Genomic DNA, 24,202 nt, shown 5'->3' with positions numbered 1-24,202 from the left:
TCGGAGGAAGAACCTGTGTATTAGCCCGCATCCCCAGAGACCATGTGGTTAGAGGAGGAGTTCCGATCTGTAGGAGCACTGGGTAACAGGATTTCCAGCTGGTTGAAAGATCAAGAGATCAGCAAGTGCCAAGAGCTGCGGTGTAGATATAGTTGATGAGGTAAGTGTTGTCTAGTTTTGTGGTAGCTTTCAAACAGGCGGTAACTCAAATTGGAAAGGTACTGAGGCTAATGTTGGAGCTGCTGGGTATCCATAGTTAACTGGCAGATGGGAGTGTGCGCATAAAAGAGTTCCACTTGCAATTGAACTTGTCAAGATTGGGAGAAGAGGAAGTTTTTAGCTCGAAGGCTTCCCTGGCGTGGAGTTGTTGCAGGCCCGAAATTACGTCAGCGATTGATGGGGGGGAATCACGTATCCATTTGGCCAGGATAGCCCTCCTGACTATCATATAGCAGGTCAAGAGCCATGTTTTATGCTTTTTGATGAGGAAACATTGTCTCCTAGGAAGTCTGGTGAGGGGGAAGTCCAGGTTTCCAAACAGAAGCGTGTAAGGGTCGTTCAGGGGTGTCAGGCCCGTTATAGTATTGATGTAAGATTCAACCGAGTCCCAAAAGGTAGAGATGCGTGGACATGACCAGAGTCGGTGAGCGAGGGTAGGTTTTGAAGGATTGCAAAGTGGGCAACAGGTCAAGTGGGGGTTTTGAGCGTTCCTGGAGTACGGTACATAGCTGCGGTGCACAATCTTGAACTGTTATTCCCGCCAAAACTCATTAGTGATGGCCTTGTGGGTGGCCAGGTAACCTGTCAAGATAAGCGAGTGGGCGTTGGGGTTAGGGAAGTCTTTGTCCCAGGTAGAGGTGTGAAAAGAGGATTTGCTGATAGATGGGATAGACAAGAGGGTTTTGTATATATCCGAAATTTTATGGGGGCCCTGTTCCAGAAACTTGTCGACCAAGGTATGTTGGAACCGGAGTAAAGGGTCAGGGCAGGATTTGACCACAAAGCTAACAGCTTGTATGACCCCCAGAGTGTGAACCTTGGGAAGGTGAAAACGCTCCATAATCACTGAGGTGGGTAAAGGGGTACCCAGGACGGGCTCAAACAGCTGTGCGAAGCAGTGGAGGTTCTGGGTGTGCCAGTCCCTGAATGGAAGATAACGCTGTGCCTGTGTGAAAAGATGATGTCCACAAATAGGTAGATGGCGAGACATGGTAGGAGATGAACGAGTTTTGCAGTGTATTTCCCTCCATGCTATGTTGGTGTCCCGGATAAGAACATTGTTCTTCAATGCAGACGGTAGATCCCCGTATTTACAATGTAGGATGGCTGTAAGGTCGTAGGGTGAGGTCTGGTGTGATTCAAGTAAGAGATTAGAATACCTGAAAGTTTTGCCAATCCAATCCAGGCCCACTCTAAATACACATGCAAGGTTGTAAAGGCGGGCGTTGAGGAGCGCCACCCCACCCTCCCTCCTCGGCAGATCCAATTTCTGAAGGGCAATACGAGGCCTCCTGCCTTGCCATAGGAAGGCGGTGACAGCTTTAGTTTGTTTCTGCATGTCAGCATGTCTTACCAAAAGTGGAATCGTTTGAAGAGGATACAGCAATTTAGGGAAGCCTACCATCTTATACAGATGACATCTACCGAAGAGGGAGAGGGGAAGGCCCATTCACGTGTCCAATGTCAAAATTATTTTAGAAATAGTAGGAGGAATATTCAGGTGGTATAAAGAAGGAGCGCGTCCAATTTTGATACCCAAGTATGTGATAGAAGTCTTAGCTATAGTGAAGAGAGGTGTGAAGGGCCAAGGGTTGTGTGTGGTGTGGGGAAGTGGAAGGAGTTCGCTTTTAGAGAAGTTAATTTTTAGGCCCGAAAAGAGACGGAAGTCATTAAAGATCTCATAAACTAATTTGGAATCCCTGGCAGGGTCAGATGTAAAGATAAGTATATCATCAGCAAAAAGGGCTATGCGTAAGTCTGAGTCTCCTATGCGAATACCATGGAGGTCGGGGTAGTTTAGAATGTGCCTAGCAAGGGGCTCAAGAGCTAAATTGAATAATAGAGGTCATAGTGGGCATCCCTGTCTGGTTCCCCGGAGTAGAGAGAACGGTGCGAAAACAAGGCCGTTGGCCACAACACAGGCGGAGGGGTTTGTGTACATGGCTTTGATAAGGTGGACAAAGGGGTTCCGGAAACCAAAACGTTGCAGGACCAGATGGAGCCAATCAATGTCCACCCTATCGAAGGCTTTTTCAGCATCTAGGGAAATAATTGCCATGTCGGATAAGGGGTTAGCTTGGGATGCCTCCAGGGCCGCCAGTACTTTTCTGATATTGGCCGTGGCTGATCTGACAGAGGTGAAACCCGCCTGGGCAGGATGGATCAAGGTAGGCATGTTGGGGCAAGCCTATTGGCTATTACTTTGGATAATATTTTACCGTCTAGATTCAGGAGTGAGATGGGGCGGTAGGAGCCTGGTTCGGTTGAATCCTTGCCAGGTTTTGGTATCAATTTGACGTGTGCTTGGAGACCCGTAGGGAAGTAAGGATGACCCTCCAGAATGTGTTGGTAAAGGGATTGAAGGGTCGGTGCTATGGTATCAACCAACGCTTTGTAAAAGTCAGAGGTGAAGCCGTCGGGTCCGGACGCTTTTCCTGGGGGCAATCGTGCTATGGTGGATCGGATTTCATCTAACGAAATTGGGGCTTTCAGGGAGGAAAGTTGGTCCTCCGCAATGGTGGGGAGGGTTACGGAGGCCAGCCAAGACTCGGCAGCTTGGGTGTCATGGCTCTCCAGATTGTATAGGTAAGAGAAGAAGTTGGAGAGAGATTCGGCTATTTCCGTCGGTAATGTGGTCAAGGTTCCTGCACTAGATTTCAGTGCTGTGATGTGTGTGGGGGCGAAGGAGCCTTTGCATAATTTGGACAGCAATTTGCCTGGTTGTGAATTGTGGAGTCTGTGATTAAAGGCTGTAAAAGGGAGTTCGAAAAGAAATAGTCTATACGTGAAAGGGATTTGTGTGGGTTTGAGAAAAACGTGAAGTCCCGTCCCGTGGGGTGCAGGAGGCGCCATACGTCAGTGAGTTGGACATGTTCTGCAAAATCGGCCAGGTATCTGGGGTGGGGGAACCGAGCCGTTGGTTGGTAAGGTGTTGGACGTGACCTATCTTCCCTTTCATCCATGACCGTGTTCATATCACCCGCAAAAACTAGGGGGACATGAAGGTAAGGTGCCAATTGAGAAGCCATATCTTGGAAGTATTGTTTTGATGGTGAGTTGGGGGCATACGTAGTAGCCAGAACCCACTCCTTCTGACCCGAGGATAGAGTGACAGCAATGAACCTACCATCTGTATCTGTGTGGGAAGAGAGGATTGTGCAGGGGAAGCGTTTGTGGATGAGGACAAGAACGCCCGCTTTCCCCTAAATTGCGGGTGATCCCAAAACCTGACCAACCCAAAGTTTCCTCATACGCTTAAAATCTTGTTCAGAGAGATGAGTCTCTTGAAGGACCGCAATGTCTGCTCGGAGCCGTTTCAGATGGCGAAGAACCGCCATTCGTTTATGGGGGGAACGTGGGCCTTTCACGTTCCATAATCGTGGGCTAGGAATATGCAATGGTACTGATATTGTAGAGTTAAATTGTTTAATGTGGAATGATCATGGCTGCATAGCGTTGTAAGTGTGGACGTATAGAAAAGGATTGGGTGATGGTGCATGGAAATAGGGGGTGGTGGAAGGTGAATTGGCAAAACCTGTACAATGAAAACTAAACAATACAAAGCAGTGCAATGACACTTATGTGTCCGTGGAAGCATGAACTTCACTTCTTCCCACATGTGATAACCGCCAACAGCAGCGCTACCGGGGAAGGTCAAGGCTCAAGCCCAAACGGTGTGTCCGCAGTCCCACCCACAGTTAGATGAAGGTGTAGATGGTGTCCCAGCGCAGACAGCGCCATCACCATCAGGGCGACCACAGCTGGCTGTAAAGGAGCAGACGATCCACGGTAGCACCCTGTGAGGAGGTGAAAAAAGTAAAGAAAAACAATCAGGTAGAAGGCATCAAATAAGCAAACAGGAACCTGAGCAAATAAATATAGCCATCAATGTAGATCAGTGGAGGGGTACTAAACGGGAGCATGCCATCCAAGATGAGAGTCACAACCTGTCGGTGAGTAGAGGGGTAATAGATCCACTAGGAATAGTACAGGTATGTGAAAATAAATCTGGGCAATGTCATCAGTGGCTCCCAGTGATGAGTATTACAATATTGATGGAACTATGACCGGAGTTGCAACCATATTGGGGATGATGCAGGATTGTATTTCCAAGAGAGGTCAGTGAGTCGCAGCTTTTTAGCCGGTTCCTTGCGGGGGCTCCGTTGGTCCCTGGGATGCTGATGCCTGTCGGATAGCTGTGCAGGCGGCGCGGAAGTGTCCATCGGCAGTCGCAGGTGGGAGTTCAGGTAGTCCCAGGCTTCATCAGGATGGGTGAAAGACTTAGAGAGGCCTGTCGGGTCTGTGAACCGTAGAGTCGCGGGATATGCCAGAGTGAGCATTGCAGATTGGTTGTAGGGCCTTGCGGCGGCGGGAGGCCACTTGTGAATAATCTGCGAACAGTAACAACTTATGACCGTCAACTTGCAAGGCTTTTGAATTGCGATAGGATTTCATCAAATTATTCCTGTCAGCAAAATTCAGGTATTTCACTATCACCGGTCGTGGAGTGCGCCTTTCATTAGATGAGACCCCCTCGGTGTGCACGTTCAACAACGCAGGGAGCGGTGAGTCCCAAGGCCTGGGGGACGCGCCGAGAACACAGTTCCATCAGGGAATCAGCGCCATAAGATTCCGGGAGACCTATTATGCGCAGGTTATTTTTGCGTGACCTGTTTTCCAGGTCATCCACCTTGTCCAATAGGTATTGCTGTGTTTGCTTAGATTGCTTCTCATTGTGGAAAGAAGCCTGCATTTCCTCCTCAATTTCTGTCACCCTGCTCTCCAGGTCAGTGAGGCGCAATGCATGTTCACCCAGATCCTTTCTGATCTGGGCAATGCCAGCAGCCATAGCCTTGTCAACAGCTTCAGTAATTGTTGGTGACAGCAGAGCTGCTACAGCTTGAGCAATGCCTGCATAATGATCGGGTGACAAAGCGCTGGATGATGGGGAAGTGGCCACTACAGCAGCATAACTAATCCCCTGTGGAGGCTGGCTGGGGAGCTGAGCCACGCCCTCCGCCATCTTGCCTGGCTGTGAGGCAGCGGGAGAACAGTCCGTGCAGTCGGAGGGGGGGGGGGGGGGCGGCGGAAGGTCTGTGGACCAGATATTTGTCCATGAGATGCTCCCCTAGGTGCCAGTGGTAGCGGGGGTGGCCGCAGACTCACCGAGCGGGCAATATGTGCGGATTTACAAGCCGATGTGCCCGGAGCCGCTACTTTCTCCTCCCTCACATCTGGCGCCGGAACCGGAAGTCCACCTACATTACTTTAACAAAAGAAAAACTAACCAACTATAATCAGGCTTTGTTAGCAGAAAGGAGTAAGATAAATACTTAGATAATATTTTCTGAAAACTTACATTATATTTTTTTTTCTAGAAGTGTATATGCCAGACAATATTACAGGTATCTTACAAACGCCAGTAAATTTACAATAGACTGGCTGAACAAGAATAAATTACATTTTGCGACAAATAGGTCAAAGTCTTCATACTGTATAAGCCAAAGAATAAATTATGGCTTAATTTGAAGTAAATGCTTTAGGTAAGCCAGCCCAAAATATATTGGAGTGGCTGGAGTTCCCTAAAGACAGTATGGGTGAACAAATTAGGTACTGCTGCTAAAGTGCAGACAACAGCAGGAAATTACATGCTTCTAAGGTGCTGCTTTAATTTATTTCAAAATCCAGATAGAGAAAATACACTTTCAATACTTCCTCAAGTCTTTGAGGCTCCCTCTTACAAATGTATAAGGCTCCATGTACACGGGACATTAGAAAAAACGTGCTGCAAAGCCAGTTCTGACGTCGGGAAAAAGCAGCTGTCAAACGTGCTTTCAGTAGCTTTTTCCATTGGTGTTATTGCACGTTTGGCCACGTTGCTTTTAGCAGCGTTTTTTCTGCCTCCATTCAAAATCAATGGTTCTCTATGGGAGCCTATTGATTTGAACGGAAGTCGCACCGCAAGTCGGATCAGGATGACTTGCGCTGTGAGAATCTTAAGGGGGAACTCTACGCCAAAAATGGGAAAAAAACGGCATGGGGCCCCCCCCAGGTTCCAAACCAGGCCCTTCGGGTCCGGCATGGAATTTGAGGGTAGCCCCATGAAAAAACGGCGTGGGGTCCCCCCCAGAATCCATACCAGACCCTTATCCGAGCATGCAGCCCGGTAGGGCAGGATGGGGGAGGGGACGAGCGAGCGGCCCGACCCCCCCTGGACCATACCAGGCCACATGCCCTCAACATGGGGGGGGGTGTTGGTGCTTTGGGGCAGGGGGAGCTCTGCACCCCCCACCTCAAAGCACCTTGCCCCCATGTTGATGAGGACAAGGGCCTCTTCCCCACAACTCTGGCCGGTGGTTGTGGGGGTCTGCGGGCAGGGGGCTCATCAGAATCTGGAAGCCCCCTTTAACAAGGGGGCCCCCCAGATCCTGGACCCCCTCCCTATGTGAATGGGTATGTGGTACACTGTACCCCTACCCATTCACCCCATAAAAGGCAGTGTGTGTAAATAACGACAGGAGACGTTTTGGAAAGTTTATTAAAAATCTTCATCCGGTGGGTTGTGGTTGTGGGGAAGAGGCCCTTGTCCTCATCAACATGGGGGCAAAGTGCTTTGAGGTGGGGGGTGTAGAGCTCCCCCTGCCCCAAAGCACCAACACCCCCCCATGTTGAGGGCATGTGGCCTGGTATGGTCCAGGGGGGGGTCGGGGCTGCTCGCTCGTCCCCTCCCCCTTCCTGCCCTACCAGGCTGCATGCTCGGATAAGGGTCTGGTATGGATTTTGGGGAGGACCCCATGCGGCGTGGGGCTACCCTCAAATTCCATGCCGGACCCAAAGGGCCTGGTTTGGAACCTGGGGGGACCAAGGTCATGTTCAGCCGCGTTTCTGCGTTTGAAACGCCAGGAAACACACGTTCGAATGCAAATAATTGCGTTCCAAAAAATGTCCCTGAACTCAACTGCCTGCAAATGACTGTAAACGACCCTGTGTACATGGACAGATAAGATAAAATGTAGATGGGTTCAGGGGCTTCTAAAAAAAACGCCAAACTGCTCCTAAACGGCCATTTACAACGTCCCGTGTACATGGAACCTAAAGATTACAAAATCACTAAACTTAAAAATAAAATGATTTTGTAGCAAATGTAATTTTGTTTATCAAAAAAATTTTATATTTACATTAAAAATATAGGATTTTTTTTTTCAGAAACGCAGTAATCTTCCCACTTCATGACAAAGTCCTTTGCGTCCATTTTTGCACAGTTTTACCTGATTTGTGTCTTTTCAGCAATGGCTAGTGGTCAAAATGCTGCAATTTCTAATTAAAACACCGGGGATTTACTAAAACTGGAGCGCTCAGAATTTGGTGCAGCTGTGCATGATAGCCAATTTGTTTCTAACTTCAGCTTGTTCAATTACACTTTGAAAATAAAATCTGGAAGCTGATTGGTTTCTATGCAGAGCCGTACCAGATTTTGCATGCTCCAGTTTTAGTAAATTCCTCCCTGACTTGTAGCAAGGTCCCTAACAAATAAAAAATGAAAGATAGGTGCATCATGTTTTGGACACATTCTAATAATTTTACGCAATATTTTACACAGTATAAACAAATGTGGATAAAAAAACAGTCCATGTATTAATGGTAAAAGAAGTCCATATGATTGAAGGCACGTGCAATCAAAGTGCAACAAAAGTAAATCTCCACCACTCCACTGTGCTCCACCCCACACTAATACACTAAAAGGCATACCAAAAGTTTGACCCCCAACTCATGGAAAGTCAAAAAGAGCCTAATGGACAAATGACAACATAGCCACAGCAGGTATAGGAGGCATTCAATCCTCTTCACAATCTCCATAAAAGGCCGCACAGATGGAAAGAGAAAGAAGAGCCCCACATTTGAAATAGTGTAAAATCCGAGGACTGATTTGATTTAAAAAGGTTAAAAACACTAAAACACTTACATTCAAGCAGACATAATCCTTGCCAAATAAACTACAATTCCCAAGATGCAACTCACGAATTTATGCATGTGTGGTGACATCACAGCCTCCGACTCCATTCTATGTGTTTCTTCAAAAATTACATAATCAGGGGCTCAGTGGTGCCGCTATACCACAGATTATATACATTTGCAGCGGGGGAGGAAGGAATACAGAAAGCAAACCAGAAATGGTCCCAAGTGGAATTTGTTGTCAATTAACCTACAAAGCACCATCTTGTGGTCAGGAAGATAAACTGCCAACATCTTAAATGTGTACTCTAAACTCCCATGCACTGTTTAAAAGTATTAAAAACCTGTATTTTGATATCCCTTGTCTAATTTTACAAAAACCTCCACCGTCATTGGAGATCTTTACAATCTGCATGACAAAAAAATCCTAAATAAATAAGTGATTAATAACTACATAAAAATTTTAAACTTTGTAAATGCATTAACAATATTAATATGTAACACCGCAGAGGAAAAAATATGTCAAAATAGTACTATGGAAAAGAGGAACAGAACATTCAACTATTGCTAATAAACACATTCACCTCCCACTCTATATTTAAACCAAAATAGGAGAAACCCCTAAATCATAAATCGACTTGGTTTCTCACCTGGATATCTCCCTTTTTATGGAACAACATCTCCAAGCGGATACAAATTCATCAATACCAATAAAGAGAGTTCCAGTGGAATCATAGTTATGTAACAGGGCATAATGTTTTGAAACACTGTGACCCCTGAACCCTCTCCTTTTGTTTGCCATGTGTTCATTCAAATGCACATGAAGGGCTCTGGTGGTCCTACCCACATATTGCAGCCTGCACGGGCACTGCAATAAATAAACAACATTTTTTGTGGCACAGGAAATAAATTATATTATGGAATGTGATCTGGAGCTGGCTGTAGACTGAAATGAGGTGACTCTACTATTTCCTAAATAATTGACCTGTTATACCTCTTATAGGGGAAAAAAACTTTTAAATTCTGAAAAAATGGTAGGTCTGGTATGTGTATTTACTATATTTTGAGCAAACTTATCTCTCTAGGAAGAAGCTCCCCTGCAGAGGATGCAATCATTTTTTTAAACAGTCCAGTGTTTGATAGGGATACACTTATGACAGATATTAAAAGAAATACACAGACCAAACAAGAATATTTTTCTTGGTCTATGATGATTTCTTTTTCCATCCAGCATTATGCTATCAAAAACATTTTCAAGAAACACTGGTCTGTTTAAAAAAAAATGATAAGGTGATAGAAGCTCTCTTGCCAGATAAGCCTTGTATTTTCTTCAGGGGAGTTCCTACATTGGGAGATGAGATTGATATCTTATCAATAAATTGCTGAATATGGTAATGTGACTTTTAAAATTAGCACTGCACTATTTTTTACATTTTGGTGCCATAGATATATCCTATATTTTTACTAACTGCTTTTCTTATATGTTTTCTCAAGTTGTTAAGGCCATAAGCACAGTTTTATTTTTTTATATTTTATAAAATTATTGAAATAAAACATCCAAGATATCAGTTTAAGTGCAAATGCATGTATCGCAAAATGCCTATAAACTATATAAAAATGAAAAATAAATTGACCCAAAAGCTACTGTATTTTGCCTTTAAAACCATCCAGTGCAAATCCCGCCTTACAAAAGTAGAAAAGACTTCTAGGTAAATGCAACAATGAGTCCCAGGGTAAGCCTGTGGTTCTTATCAGCACAGAACTGGTGGTTCAGGTTAGCATGTGAAATTTTATGGCAACTACAAAAGAACATCTGCATTATAAAGAGCTCTATTTCTACAATCAACAATTTCTAAGCCCTTGAACTTTCTTCCTATCAAATAAAACAGTTTTCTGGAAAGACGTTTTTCTTGATAAGATTGATAAATAGGCATTTCCTAGATGGATGTCTTTTATGTACCACAACATTCTAAAAGTTTTTCTTATAACAGCTACTGATTCATACCATGCAAAAAAATACTTTCTATTGCCAAATGGTTATTGAAAATATTAAAACCAAAATATCACAGGAATATAGTCTTTTGCATTGAATATGGGGAGAACAAGTTTCAAGGGTAAAAGGTAACAGATGGATAAATAGATAAATAGAATTTGTTTAGGTATGCTAGGAATCGTTAATTGCGTATTGAGTAACTTCTCCATAGCAAGGCATGGTATTTACATAACTATTTATACAACAATGTTGTGTGCAATGCCCTTTTTCATTAAATACCCATAAGATATGCAAAGTCCTTGAGTGTGCTCTGAAAATGTCATATGACGTCAATGACATGAGACACTTGTATCTATCCTCACAGGTCTGAAGGGCTGGTATGTTGTTCAGGGTCAATCTTGCCAGAACTTATTACTGCTTAATCAATCATTGCACAGTTGCAGTTCTTACAGGAAAAAAATAAATGCATAGTATCACTGATTAGGACAAAGTTGACTTTTTACTTATACAGCACTTTAGACTTATGCTTCAACAGAAAGAGCACATAGCAAAGTTGTATTTATGCTACAGTTGTAACATTTTCACCTGTGTTCATGTTGTTCCCTTCAGCTGAATGTATGAAAGAATGAATAGCCAATTATCTATTATGAATCGATTTTTTGAAATAATGAAGGGTGGAGCTGATGTCAGAGAAGATTAATTTTTAAAGAAGAACTGTCAGGAAAATGTGCAAACTTTATTTATTTTCCCACTCTCGCATATGGCCCCATTGTGGGTTTAAAGCACCTCTTTATATGTGTTAGCACTGGCTGTAGCACCTCCCTAGTCTAAAGCCCACTCTAAGGGTATTCTTCTGGGGGGAGGCACAGCCAGCACTAAGCCCCCCTTTGTATGATTACTGTTCTTTTACTCTTATGAATGAAAAATCAGTGCTGTAGGGCTGTGTGATTGAGCTGCTGGCTGCCAGTAAAAACACAGGCCAAACCATTCCAACATGGGGGATAGTGACCTGTGGCATGCGTAGCACATCTCAGCTAAAAGTGGGCATGGTTAAAAAGTGGTTGTGGCTAAATTGTCATAGCTGGGAGGGAACAATCCTGGCTCCCCTCGGGGCACCCCAGACAGAGCACTGCTGGAGTGGAAACAAGGTGATCAGAGAGGGGGTGGTGGTAATAAGAGCGGCAGGGAAGGGGGGGGGGACTGGGTGCATATATGGGAACCGATTACCATGCAGTACAGCCAGCAGTAGGAAGAGAAGGAGAGCTGGATCTGCAGGGTAATTAAAACCCAGGGGGCCCAGGATCAGAACAGGGGGTTAGTGGAACCAGTTAAGGCACTGGGCTGCGGGACTCAGTCTGGATCGGCAGGTCCCTGAGATTTCTATGAAATCCAGAACAGGCCTGCCAAATCCGGGATGGTTGGGAGGTATCCCAATATAGTATTGTGACCCAAAATATATAACCATATCTTAAAATAAATAAATGCTCTTATCCAAATCCAAAATTCATGCAGAAAAAAATAAATTTGAAACAGTGTCCCCAGTGATAGAAATATGATGTTCACTCAATTAACAAACTAATAGGCAGAATCCACATTAAAGTGCAAGAAACAAAAATAATATAATAAAAGTATAATATTACAATAAATAAATTAAACAGTGATTAGATGTTGACATCCACTCAATTGTTAAAGTAAAATGCAGATTCCAGAAAACAGCCACCAGTGTGCTTACTACAGCCCAGAACCGCGGAAACCCCAGAATTTACTTGAACTTGAACTCTCAGGACGTTCCTGCAGAATCAGGGACAGTTGGGAGGTATGTGCAGGCCTGTGGCAGCTCTATCACACATCTCTGACAGAGCTGCTGGTTTATTCATAATAATAAAAGATCTGCTTTATAAGCATGCACAGCCCCAGCAAATGGATTACACAGCTCTGCAGTGGTAAGTAATGTTTTAATGTTATGATGAATAAACAGTTGGTGTTGTTGGGGTTGGTCCCATGTATGACATGTATATTTACAAGCAGCAGTAGATAAATCACACAGCCACACAGGCTTTGTTTTCTGTGGTGAATGGCAGTGCTTGTCCCTACAGTGGCCCCTGCTGCCAAAGACCAGTGCTGTCATTCAAATTTCTATATCATATCTAGCAGTGTGGTCAGACAGTAGAGGGCAAAATGTCAACTACAGGATGGATTAAAACAGGACAAAGTGCTACATGCACTTAATTTTCTGGGGGTTAAATAAAAGTTTGAACATTTTTGGGAGACCTTTTCTTTAAGAATAATTTCCATAAACCACATTTATTGCTCTCACCCCTTTAAGCTTCTGCTATCTGAACTGGTCTAGACCAAATCAGAGTTGATTTAAATGCAGGAATTTCAATGTCAGTAATTTGGAACTTCGTATGTTGGGTTCAGAATTGTTATTGTTGATATTTTGCAGCACATATTTGCTTAGCTAAATATGTTGCACATTAGTTGTAAGTTCTGAAAAGTAAGCATAGCTTTAAAGGTATAGCAACAAAAGTCCATCTGTGGTTAACAAGTCCTGTTGATATAAAGGTAGGCGTACAACCAAAATGCAGTCCCATGAACCAGTGCAATGGAAAAGAGTGCGGCTAATACCAATATCAGTGTGCCACCACCAGCCGTGATCACCCGTCAGATGGGAAACTCACCGGATCAAGGACAGAAACAGGCAAATAATGTTAAAGCTGGCTCCTCCACTCAGATCCGCAGCCGCCTCCACCTGGCGTAATTCTGTATAGATGCTTTATTGAAAAAAACAACGCCCTCTGTGGAAGTCTTTGATGATGAAACGCGTCAGACGTGAGTGCGCGGTCGCCTAGCAATGGAGGACGCCACGCCGCACTGTCGGATCCGGCTTGCTTGGCGCCAAAGCGGCCGGTTTTGAAACGACAGAGGTGGATGGACGCTCTCATTCAGTGGTATATGCCTGATTGATTCTTGTACATTGTGAGTACATATGTGTGGGGAACGGGGGTTGTTTTTTTCAATAAAGCATCTATACAGAATTACACTATGTACCCCCTTATTATGCTTACATCCACATGGTGACACGAGTACTATAAGTTGGGTCTCACAAGTTAAGAGCCAGGTGGAGGCGGCTGCGGATCTGAGTGGAGGAGCCAGCTTTAACATTATATGCCTGTTTCTGTCCTTGATCCGGTGAGTTTCCCATCTGACGGGTGATCACGGCTGGTGGTGGCACACTGATATTGGTATTAGCCGCACTCTTTTCCATTGCACTGGTTCATGGGACTGCATTTTGGTTGTACGCCTACCTTTATATCAACAGGACTTGTTAACCACAGATGGACTTTTGTTGCTATAGACTTAATTGGAATTGTTCCAGCCATATGATTTAAGCATATGTCATTTATATGTTTTTAGCGCTGCTAGTGTTACAGATCGATTTACATAATCTTCATTTGTTGCACCTCCTTTCCAGTTTTTACCAGTATAGCAGCAGCTTTCACCCTTCAGGGGTGTGTTTTAAATAAGGTGTTCCATTAGTTCATTTTAGCGCTGGGTGAGTGAGACATTTTTGCACTTGGCAGTGTATAGAACGCTTGCTCCTTGATTTGTATAGCTTTAAAGGTGGGATAATGTATGGGATAAATAAAAAACAAACATACATACTCACCTCGATGCGGCATCTGCGTGTTGTGGCCGCAGCTGTTCTAAGCCAGGGAATTTAGCAATCACATGATGCTGCTCATACAGCTTTCTGTCTTCTCAGAGCAGAGGGTAGTGGGTGTCAGTTACCGCTCTCCGCTCTGCCACCTCAGCGCTTACTGGAGCGCTTGGCTGGATAGGGGGTCAGTGCAGCTGGCTTAAGCTCTTAGCCACCTGCTGAGAATCAGAGCCAGCTGTTAATCAGTCAACAGGGTGGATCCTGATATTATGGAGAGACTCTATGACAAGAGTTGATTCTGAGTCACAGCAGAGCAAAAGTAAGTGAACTTCTATGACCCACAAGAGAAGTATGGCCAAAAAAGCATTGGCAATACTTCTCATTTAACATATTCTGGCCCTCTTGGACATGTTTTCTCTTTTTTTTTTCTCAGCCCAAGATCACCCCACACCTGTAACATTCAATCACCTGGCTGTGGTACAACTTTATGTAAAAACATAATTTGTAATGAACTTTATGATAGTGTACCACCCTCCTAGGTAGGTGCTAGTGAGATAGTATAGTTTTCGGCTCTGTCTGCCTATCAGAGGAGCAGCAGGCAAATCTATATTGCGTTCTGCCTACCAAAGAGCAGGATCTGTGAGTTAGGTCTGCTCAGTGTGCTCAGTATGTCATTCATTGGGTCTAGAGAGTGTTTCACACTGGTCCAATAGGGAGGCATATTGGACAGTGGGAGGAAACCTGACCAATGGATACATAGGCTTTGATACAGTCCTGGGGATTGGTAGAGACAGGCTGTCTCGGTGCATTATGCATACTGTATAAAATCCAGGAGCACATGTGCTGCAGGATCTTTGGCTGGTGAGCAGGGCCCCAGAGGGAGGGAGGCTGCTGCCTCCTCCTCTGTAGTGATGGCACGTGGTCGCAGGAGGTCGGCCTGGGGACCAGAGGAACAGAACTGAACCCAGAGGTCAAGAAGAGCTGACTAAAGGGGGAGAGACACTGGAGACCCTAGAAAAACAGTATCGTGAGTACAGGGGATCGTGTCTAGGGGCCTGACCTGAGGGGGGTCACCCCAGTGTAGGATAGTAAGAGGACGGGTGTCACTGTTTCAAGCGAAAGGGGATACTAGGAGAGTATCCTGAAGATAATCTAGTCCATAAAGTCATCTGCATAGAGACTTAATCCAAATTCACCTAGTGGCAGGGTGAAACAGCAGCCTGGCTGCATCGTCAGAAGTAGGAGTACTCTGCATTGTGAATAGTTAATTTAGAGTATCCCACTATTCCCTTCTCCCATCCCTAATTTAAATAAAACACCAAAAACAACTACAAACCCCTGGACTGATCATTGACTGAGCCAAGAAGTAAAGTGTTCATCTGTGCATGCTGAAATTGCTAATGGTAACCCAGGGGGACCCGAAGGTGTGGAATTCAGCAGTCATCAAGGGGGCAGTGCTACAATAATAAAAATCTTCTAATCCCTAAGAAAAAAGTATTTCTGCAGTTTACCTAATTTTATGTTATAACTAAATCCAGCTGGGCTCCCGAACCCCGCTGAGATGCACAATAATGGGGACCAAAAAAATCATCAACCCCAATTAAATATAGTTTACCCAAAGTTCTATCTTTATTTTACTTAAACATCAGTGGGTTTCTGTTCCTAGCTGAGGTAATAAACAAGCCAGTGCAGATTCTTTATTCCTCAAATAATATCCCAGGTCATTTCCTTATTTCTCTCCAGTGTGATAAAGTCAAGGAAATAACTTCAACCTGTTAATCTTGTGCAGAACAAACTGCTCTCATACATAATTCACACCCAAGAGCCACATTTATCACACCCTGGAAAATCCAGACAGAGTGACAGCAACAAACTAGGCTCATCACAGTGACAACAGGAATAAATTGTTACATAAAGATTTGTTGATATTAATAATGCACGTGCTGGACCATGCCAGCTTCTGTGGCAAGCAGTGTAATTCTAAAACTGCGGGTGACTGATGGAATTCCTAGTAAAGGTTATGGAAAGCCGGTGTTCACTATGCCAAGTATATTACAAGGCCCAGAGGTCAGGATCAATCATCCACAATTCTACTTAAAAATATGCACTGAAAAAAATATTGATCTTCTCACAGCATGCAATATGGATTTCATGATGGATTTTTATCTCCAGTGCTTTGATGGCTTCTGTCTGAATTTGTTGTTACTGCCAAGGAAGCCTCTTAAGCCAAGATTTATCTAGTACAGAGCAAGCTCTTCAGTCAGTATTACAATTCCAAAGGTTTAGTTATTAAAGTTATGTCAACTTCACAGCAAAACCACGCTATTATATAAGCTGGCAATACATCAAAAAAGTTTGACTTGCTTCAAAACCGAATACATTAAGGTCTGATGCTATTTACCCATAGAAGACATATAAGCTTCCCTCCTGCTTTCAGTAAAATACAGGGCTACAAATCTGCACTGCATTTTAATTATTAACTGTATTTATTTTGCAACAGCATATTGCAGATCACTTTACATTATACCTACCACTGTTTACAATATTCCCTGTCCCAGTAAGCGTCCAGTTCATTGTCTATGCTATAGGAACAAAAGCACCTAGCACTTCAAGGACCTCTATAGCAGATTAAAGAGTTACTAAACCCACACCAGTAAAATCAATCTGTATACAGTATGCAGTAAAGCATGTGTAGCAGACCCCCAGAACCCCCTAGGGCCTAGTGATGACCTTCAGAGGCAGAGAGGGCTACATACCTCCTGTGGGTGTGGATTGTCAGGCATGGTGGGTAGTGATGCAGGTAAAATAAAGGTTGGGCGCCAGTCACTTTTATGCTGAAGTAAAAGAATAGTTTATTTCTCCTCAACAGGACAAGAATAAACTGGGGGAGAGAGGGGTAGGGTCCAGGACACCCTTTAAGAACAGTCTATTAGGCAGACTCCTATTGCAAAAGACAGGTTATTCAGACAGCGGTACAGGATAGCAGACCTTGAGAATTATTAGGTATCCAGGAGCTTCAGATTGATCTGGGAGACATCTTCTCTCCACTAGACACAATCCCTTTTTGTGGTGGTCTGTACTGTCTGGACAGCTGTCCTCCATAAGATACAAGCAGGTTACTCACACAGGTTACTGGATGTCTGTGGATGATCTTTCCCTTGTGGGTCGCTGGCTCTCCTCAGCAGAATCCCAGGTATTCTGACTAGGCCTCAGGCTTCAGGCCTAGTCAGCAGCAACAGCAGCACACACCCTCCCCCAAGGGGGGTCCGGGCAGGAAGAGACCGATCATTGGACCTCCCATCCTTTAAATAAGATCCCCCACAATGCCGTAGTGACACTGTGATTGGTTGAGGGACACATGGACATTAACAGTTTGTTTAACTGTAATTCTCACTCTAGTGCCAGAGGCTACAGTGCCACCTACTGACGGAAAAGAGAAACACAGTCAAACAGATTAAGAAGGGAAGTCCAATTAAATCACAGAATAATTACAGCCAAGCTAAGTAAGGCTCAGCAAACTAAATTTAACAGCAACCTTGCATAAAGACAAGGGTGCTACACATGCTTGTTATACTCACTGTGGAACCTAAGGGGTTAATCCTCTGCAATGTGAAAAAAGGCTGTTTGATCCTATCTTCTCTGATTCTCCCCTTCTTCCACTGTCCCCAATCCATCTCCTGATAATACAGAGCCTTGGAAGCACTCTGCACATGCTCAGTTTGGTGTGTATTCCTACAGAGTTTTTTTTTTTGGGAGGGTGCATGTGACTTGCACAGGGCCAATCAGCACTGTCCAGACAGAGGGTCAGTGGTCTTGCAGTCTCATAGGACAGTCAGAGTAAAATGAAAACGCCTCCTACAAACTTTAACCAGACACTGAGAGAAGTCACACGACTGCTATACACTGCTGATGAGAAAAGGTATTTAACTGTTTATATTGACTAAAATAATTGCATTTCTATGTTCTGTGTACTGTGGGGGACCAGATATAGTGAATGCAGGGTCCGGGGTTTAGTAACACTTTAAACTGGATAGAAAGATAACAGTAACATTGCAGAAGAATTACTCTTGAGATATACAAAGGATACACTAGAAAATATGAACCCTAATCAACTGCATTACAATAATAGACATCTCCACATGGCTATGATCCTCACACATTTAGGATTTCTATAACAAGACTCCTGTCTGCCCCACATCCCAGCTCATAGGCATCTCTTAGGCCCTTTTCACACTTGTACGACTCCAAAGTTGCACCGACTTTGGAGTGCAACTTTGGTGCAACTTTGATGCAACTTTGGTGCAACTTTGATGCATCTTTGACACAACTTTGGATGGGTGCAACATGGATACGACTTTGGCTTTGGCCAGTTTTAATGGACAACTGTTGCACACAAGTTGCATAGTATAACGATTTGGTATGACTTTCATGCAACTTCTGAGGGTTAACATTGAAGTCTATGGCACTGAAGTTGCATGAAAGTCAGACCAAAGTAAGACTTGATTTATGTAAACCTGCCTGGCTTAGTGTCTCACCCTCTTGCAGGTCCTGAGAATAATTATTTGTCTGATTTGATTTCAGAGGCCTGTACACTCATTTGAATGCATTAGTGAAATTAGTTGACAGCAAGCATATTTGTATCCAGGATCTTCACCATGCTGCATGCGGATTTACTGTTTATATGACTCAGTAACCTCCATCCATGTACTTGTCAGCTATAAAAAAACAGGACCCATTCTAATTTCATGTTATGTGTAGGACTGCTTTGGGTCAAGTGATCTAACAAGTCATGTTCATAGTCACCTAATTTGATCACCTAACTTGGAAATGGAGCACTCTGGAACCTACTTTTTACAGCTGGGATTGAGTTGTTCATAGTTTACAACTGCCATCTCCTTAACTACCATAGCAATATTATGAAATGTGTTTGTTTCTCTTTTTTTAATTCACAGTCCACCCTATCCCCTGCCGCTCATCCCATCTAGGCAAGAATGACAAGAACCCTGCTTCAGCTTCCACACAGCGCTGGAAAAAGGATCTGAGGCCATGTCATCAAGAGGCAGCTTGAAGAACCAGGAAGAGGCAGCTGATTCCTGATAACTTAGGAAGGAAGATGATGGCACAGGGGTGTACATACAGGGGTCGCTATTGAAGCCTGGCCCCATGCTTCAGGGGGCCCGTGTGGCCCCCCTTGTTTGCCTGGATAAAAGGGCAGCAGGGGCAGCGGCATGTAGAGGAACAGATCCCTCCATGTTGCCGCTAATTGCCCACTTCTCCTTTACCTCCTGCAGACATTCAGGGGCTACAGGAGGGAAATGGAGGGCATCAACACCTCTACATGCCACTCTCACTGCCTCCCTATCCCTATCCTGCTTTCCTGGGCTCCTGTTTCCTTCCCTGGTACTCCCGCAGTGCTCCTGGGTTTCCCTCTCTCGGGTGCTGCGGGGGATTTGCCAGGATGGAGAGGGGGGAAAGAGCCAGTAAATGTGTCATTTACCGGTCCCTTTTCTTGTCCTAATGAATAATCGGTAGAAAGTTTTTTTTTTTTTTCATTCATAGCTGGGGCAGAGTAAACTGTGTTTACTATGTCTCAGTTTATAAATGAACAGGAAGCTCTGTACAGAGCTATTCCTGTTCTTCTATTCTGTGCAGCTTAGTCTGCAGAAAAAGGGACTGATAAATCTGCCCTCAGTCCCTTTCTCTGTCTAGAAAGTGAGACATCAGGGGTCTGTTTAGACCCCTGATATATCACCAAAGCCCTCCAACGGGGGTCCTAAAAAATAATAAAAAATAAATTGGTAAAAAATACTAAAACTAAAATAAATGGTAAAACATATTAAAAGATAAAAACAACAAAAATAAAAAAACTACTGACACCAGCGATGGAACTACCAGGGTTGCAAATATTGCACTTGCAACTGGGTTCTGGCGTTCCCCCACTGTGGGGGGACCCCAAGATGGCAAGTAGGTGGCCCCTGCAGGACCCTAATAAAGGGTCCCACGATGGAAGTAAAGGGCCCTGGGATCAGTGGGAAGGGCCCGGTCAGGGGCTAGGTTTCTTGCATGGGAGAACCATTAATTTCAGCACTCCAAAGTGAATGCAGTGAAGTGTGAAATGGTTTTGCTATATAAATCATTTGTGCTTTATTTACCAGCTAGGTGAGCAGCTTATGGAAGTCAGCCCACTGTGCCGATGACTGACATCAACACCTCATTTCATGAAGGTCAAACAGCAGCTGTCAACATTAAAATATAAATGCCCTCATAATTACATTCATTCTTCTTCTTCTTAAAGGCTTCTTGTTTTGGCTACTGGTGACATTTGAAATAGCTGTTTTGATGCCACAAGAAGGACTTTCCGAACTGATGTAAAGAGTTGCTTCCCAGCGGGATACTAAGAAAAATGTTTACTGTATAAGTTACCTGACAGCTACATGTATCTGCTGACTTTAAGTGCCGGTTCACACTTCTGCGATGCGGGAACGCTGCGAATATGCAGCGTGTTCCCGCATCGCATCCGCACATCTGGCAGTTCACACTGCCATATGCGATATGCAGGGGGAGTCAATTAAAAGTTAACGACACCCCCAGTTGCGATCACATATCGCAGTGCGATCTGCAAGTACGCACAGTATCCTATCGCACAAGTGTTAACCACTATGCGATCCGACTCTACTGCGGCTCAAAAAAAGCCTCATGTGCGTGTTTGGTGCGGATACAGTGCGAATTCAGCCATACAAAGTGTATGGCTGAACTCGCATCCGCACATCAGATCGCATGTAATTAGGAGCAGTGCGCTCCGAATTACATGCGATCTCTGCAAACGCGGAAGTGTGAACCGGCACTAAAAAACAGCAAGCATAGCAGCACTGTAGTAAAACAAGTTGTCTCATAAATTATATTTTTAGATTTTTCTCAATTTATTTTGCTTAACAAAAGTTACTCTATGTCTTAAAAATGCTTTTAAAGTAAGTAAGAAATGATACATTAATAAATATGGTGGTGGTAATGATGATGATGATGATGAAAAAAATATCTTTTAGAGAGCAACACGGGGCTCTTATAGGCCTAATAATCATTTAATATTGAATAGAGACCTGAATGATAAACAGCCTTAACCCGAAGCAAATCATTGACTCTTTTATGAGTATAGAATAAAAGAAAACAGTGCGTACAAGTTTAAAATATAGCAGCCAGCATAAATCAACAAATGACAGCAAAAATAATAAATAAAATAAAGTGCAAATATATATATATGAAAAAAAAATCAAAGTAAAGTCCATATAGTGTTAAAAAACACAAAATACAATAAGTCCACGTCTTTAACCCCTTGGTGTGTAATAGCAGGATGACACTTGGTGAACAGGAATAACTTGCACCTCCACCACATAAATCTGCTAACTTCTTACCAGAGTGAATTGATCACTGTATGTAGTACATATTCCTATCGCACACCTTCCTGGTTTGTAGGCTCTTATGTGTTGGGTGCTGAAGCGATCACCAGTTGGCAAATGGATTAGATACAGGTAAATACATATTCGCCAGCACACCAAGGCTCTTGCAAAAGCAGTCCAAAATTTATTGAAGTTACGATCACATCAAAAATGGTGCAACGTTTCGGAGCCGCACAGGACCCCTTCATCAGGCATGTCCAAGGGGTCCTGTGCGGCTCCGAAACATTGCACCATTTTTGATGTGATCGTAACTTCAATAAATTTTGGACTGCTTTTGCAAGAGCCTTGGTGTGCTGGCGAATATGTATTTACCTGAATTGATCACTGCTCTCACAGTGATCAAAAACGCCTTTAACTCCCAAAGAAGATCTTACTGGGGGGCACTTGGCTCTGTATCCTCAAGATGAACTTAGTAGTGCAGTATATTTGTCCTTGAAAAATATCCAAAAAATATCCAATGGGGTTGGGGTAAAAGAAAAAGGTGCAGAAGACATCCATCCATCCATCCTGTAACATCTTCATTCTGCCATGTGCTGAGCTCTCAGCTCTAATGTCTTCAGTACTGGGCTTTTATGGTACCACCAACCCCATTGGATATTTGCAAGGACCAATATACTGCACTACTCAGTTCATCTTGAGGATACAGAGCCAAGTGTCCCCCCAGTAAGATCTTCTTTGGGATTTAAAGGCATTTTTGATCACTGTGAGAGCAGTGATCAATTCACTCTGGTAAGAAGCTAGCAGATTTATGTGGTGGAGGTGCAAGTTATTCCTGTTCACCAAGTGTCCTCCTGCTATTACACACCAAGGGGTTAAAGACGTGGACTTATTGTATTTTGTGATTTTTAACACTATATGGACTTTACTTAGATTCTTTTTTCATATATGTATATATATTTTTTTTTTATTTTTTTTTATTTTTTTATTTTTTTTATTTATATATTTTTTCACTTATTTATATATATATATATATATATATATATATATATATATATATATATATATATATATATATATATATATATTTTATATACTCTTAGTTACACTTATTGTTTGCAATTTAACCTCACCCTTTCCCACTGGTGTGTGGAATATACTTTGTATATTTTCTTGCATATATATATATATTAGCGCTGCATTTTATTAATTCTTTTATGAGTATACCATTTGCAACTGACCACACTATGGTGTTTTTTTCAGTGGCTTCTTCTGATCATCCTAGTAATTGGCTGACTCACATATTAACCTATGAGCTACAACATTTTGATTTGCCTCATTTATTCAAGTTCAACTTACCTGCATATTGGATTTGGTGCCGGACCATCTCCTGTTGGGTTGCATTCTCGGAAGAAGTAGTTGCACAACAGAACTTCTGCAGCTGGGCGACAAAGAGGGCTGACTGTTTGTAACTCTGTCCAAACAGTTTGAGCAAGCATCTCTTGGCTCTCTTCTGGTTCACTTTTAGATGTATTGAAAAAAACCAAAGAGTCCTTTGCAAGCATTGCATTACAAATGTCCCCTCTGTAGGTGCTGCAGTAGCCAGTATCTCCTTTGTACAGCCTGACAAGGGGGATATAAAAAAAATTTAAACACAGAACTAAATTAAATCACTTTTTGTTTGATACATTTCTTACTTTTGAAATCATCATATTTAAACTACATAAAGCGTTTATTTTAGTAAATACATTTAAAAGATAGTTGCAAAATACAGAAAATGAATTACAAAGGCCATCTGGTACTGTCTAATCTGAAAATACATACATTGTGGTGTTATTTTAATACGTTTTTTTAATAACGCTTGTATAGTGCATTATCTGCATTACTTAGGCAGGTGGTGGAGTAAACTGAAAAATACTTTATACAGCTTTGCAATATACATTTTAGGAGTGTGAGTACAGTTTGGAGCAATGCACTCCGTAGGCATTATCTAGATATCCGGGTTGCAATAAAAGGAGGTACGCCACTGGGGGTGTACGGGGTCAGGAGCATATTTTGAGTGCTATAAAGAATTGCTTTGTGAAGTGTGTATATTTGGTGATGTATGCATACAATTGTAAAGTATTTTTACCAAAATGAGAAGTTAAAGTGTTTTTTAAGCCACTATATCCTTTTCATACAGCCCTCTGTGTTTCCTAATGCTGTGTGCCCCCATATGTGTGTTTTATAAAAAAAAGTGCTGTCTTTACCTTATGGCGCTCACGTAACCAGCCGCCTATCTCCTCTCTCGATCTGACAGCAGCAGCAGGATGGGCCGAGAATACCCTCCTGACATCATCTGGGAGGAAGGGAGGAGAGAAGGAGAGAGGTGGCCGGTCACGCTCTGAAAAAAAGTATTGACAGCATTTTTTTAAAATAAAAAACATACAAAAGGGCACACAGCATTAGGAAACACAGAGGATTCTATGGAAATCTAAAAGTTATTTTAGACACAGGAGTGGAGGCACGGACACTGTCACTAGCTGACAGGCAGGGAGGGGAGGAGGGAGAGAACAGGGAAGAGCAGAGAGGAGATCTGCAGATGAGAGAGGCACGTGAACTGACCACAGTGCCAGGGCTCAGCAGCCATGATAAACTGTGGTCAGTTTACAGGGGGATAGCAGAAACTGGCAGGATCAGCCAGGTATTTCAGGTGATAGAAAGGGCCAAATGATACAGCACAAGCACTGTGCTGCATAACAGGTGTTAAAGGAGCAGGGTCCATTTTTTTTTTTTATAACAAATGCTTTAAAGTCCATCCAGGGAAACATCATTTCACTGCATTATTATATATACAGTATCTCTCCCTGTACTTTGTGATCACAGTGGAGATCAGTGCAGCAGATGTGTTAGACATTCTTATTAATGCCATGTCTAAGCCTCCTGCTCCAATTGCCCACTCACAAAACACTCTCTGCTTTTTGTGAATGTGAATGGAAAGCAAGG

At 43.3% G+C, this 24,202-nt stretch overlaps 1 protein-coding gene across 1 annotated transcript in view; it reads right to left on the bottom strand.

The window, feature by feature from the left end:
- Nucleotides 1-24,202, bottom strand: part of MUSK (muscle associated receptor tyrosine kinase) — a 245,538-nt gene that overhangs the window by 93,801 nt on the left and 127,535 nt on the right. Inside the window, 1 exon segment of the mRNA XM_082255087.1 lies at nt 22,577-22,839. Coding sequence (XP_082111213.1) covers nt 22,577-22,839 — 263 coding nt within the window.

The sequence above is a fragment of the Pelophylax lessonae genome (assembly GCF_965119305.1).
Source record: "Pelophylax lessonae genome assembly, chromosome: 1".
In the NCBI taxonomy this organism is placed as follows: Eukaryota; Metazoa; Chordata; class Amphibia; order Anura; family Ranidae; genus Pelophylax; species Pelophylax lessonae.
Note: the sequence above shows the minus strand (reverse complement) of the source record. Positions and strands in the feature narration are given on the sequence as shown.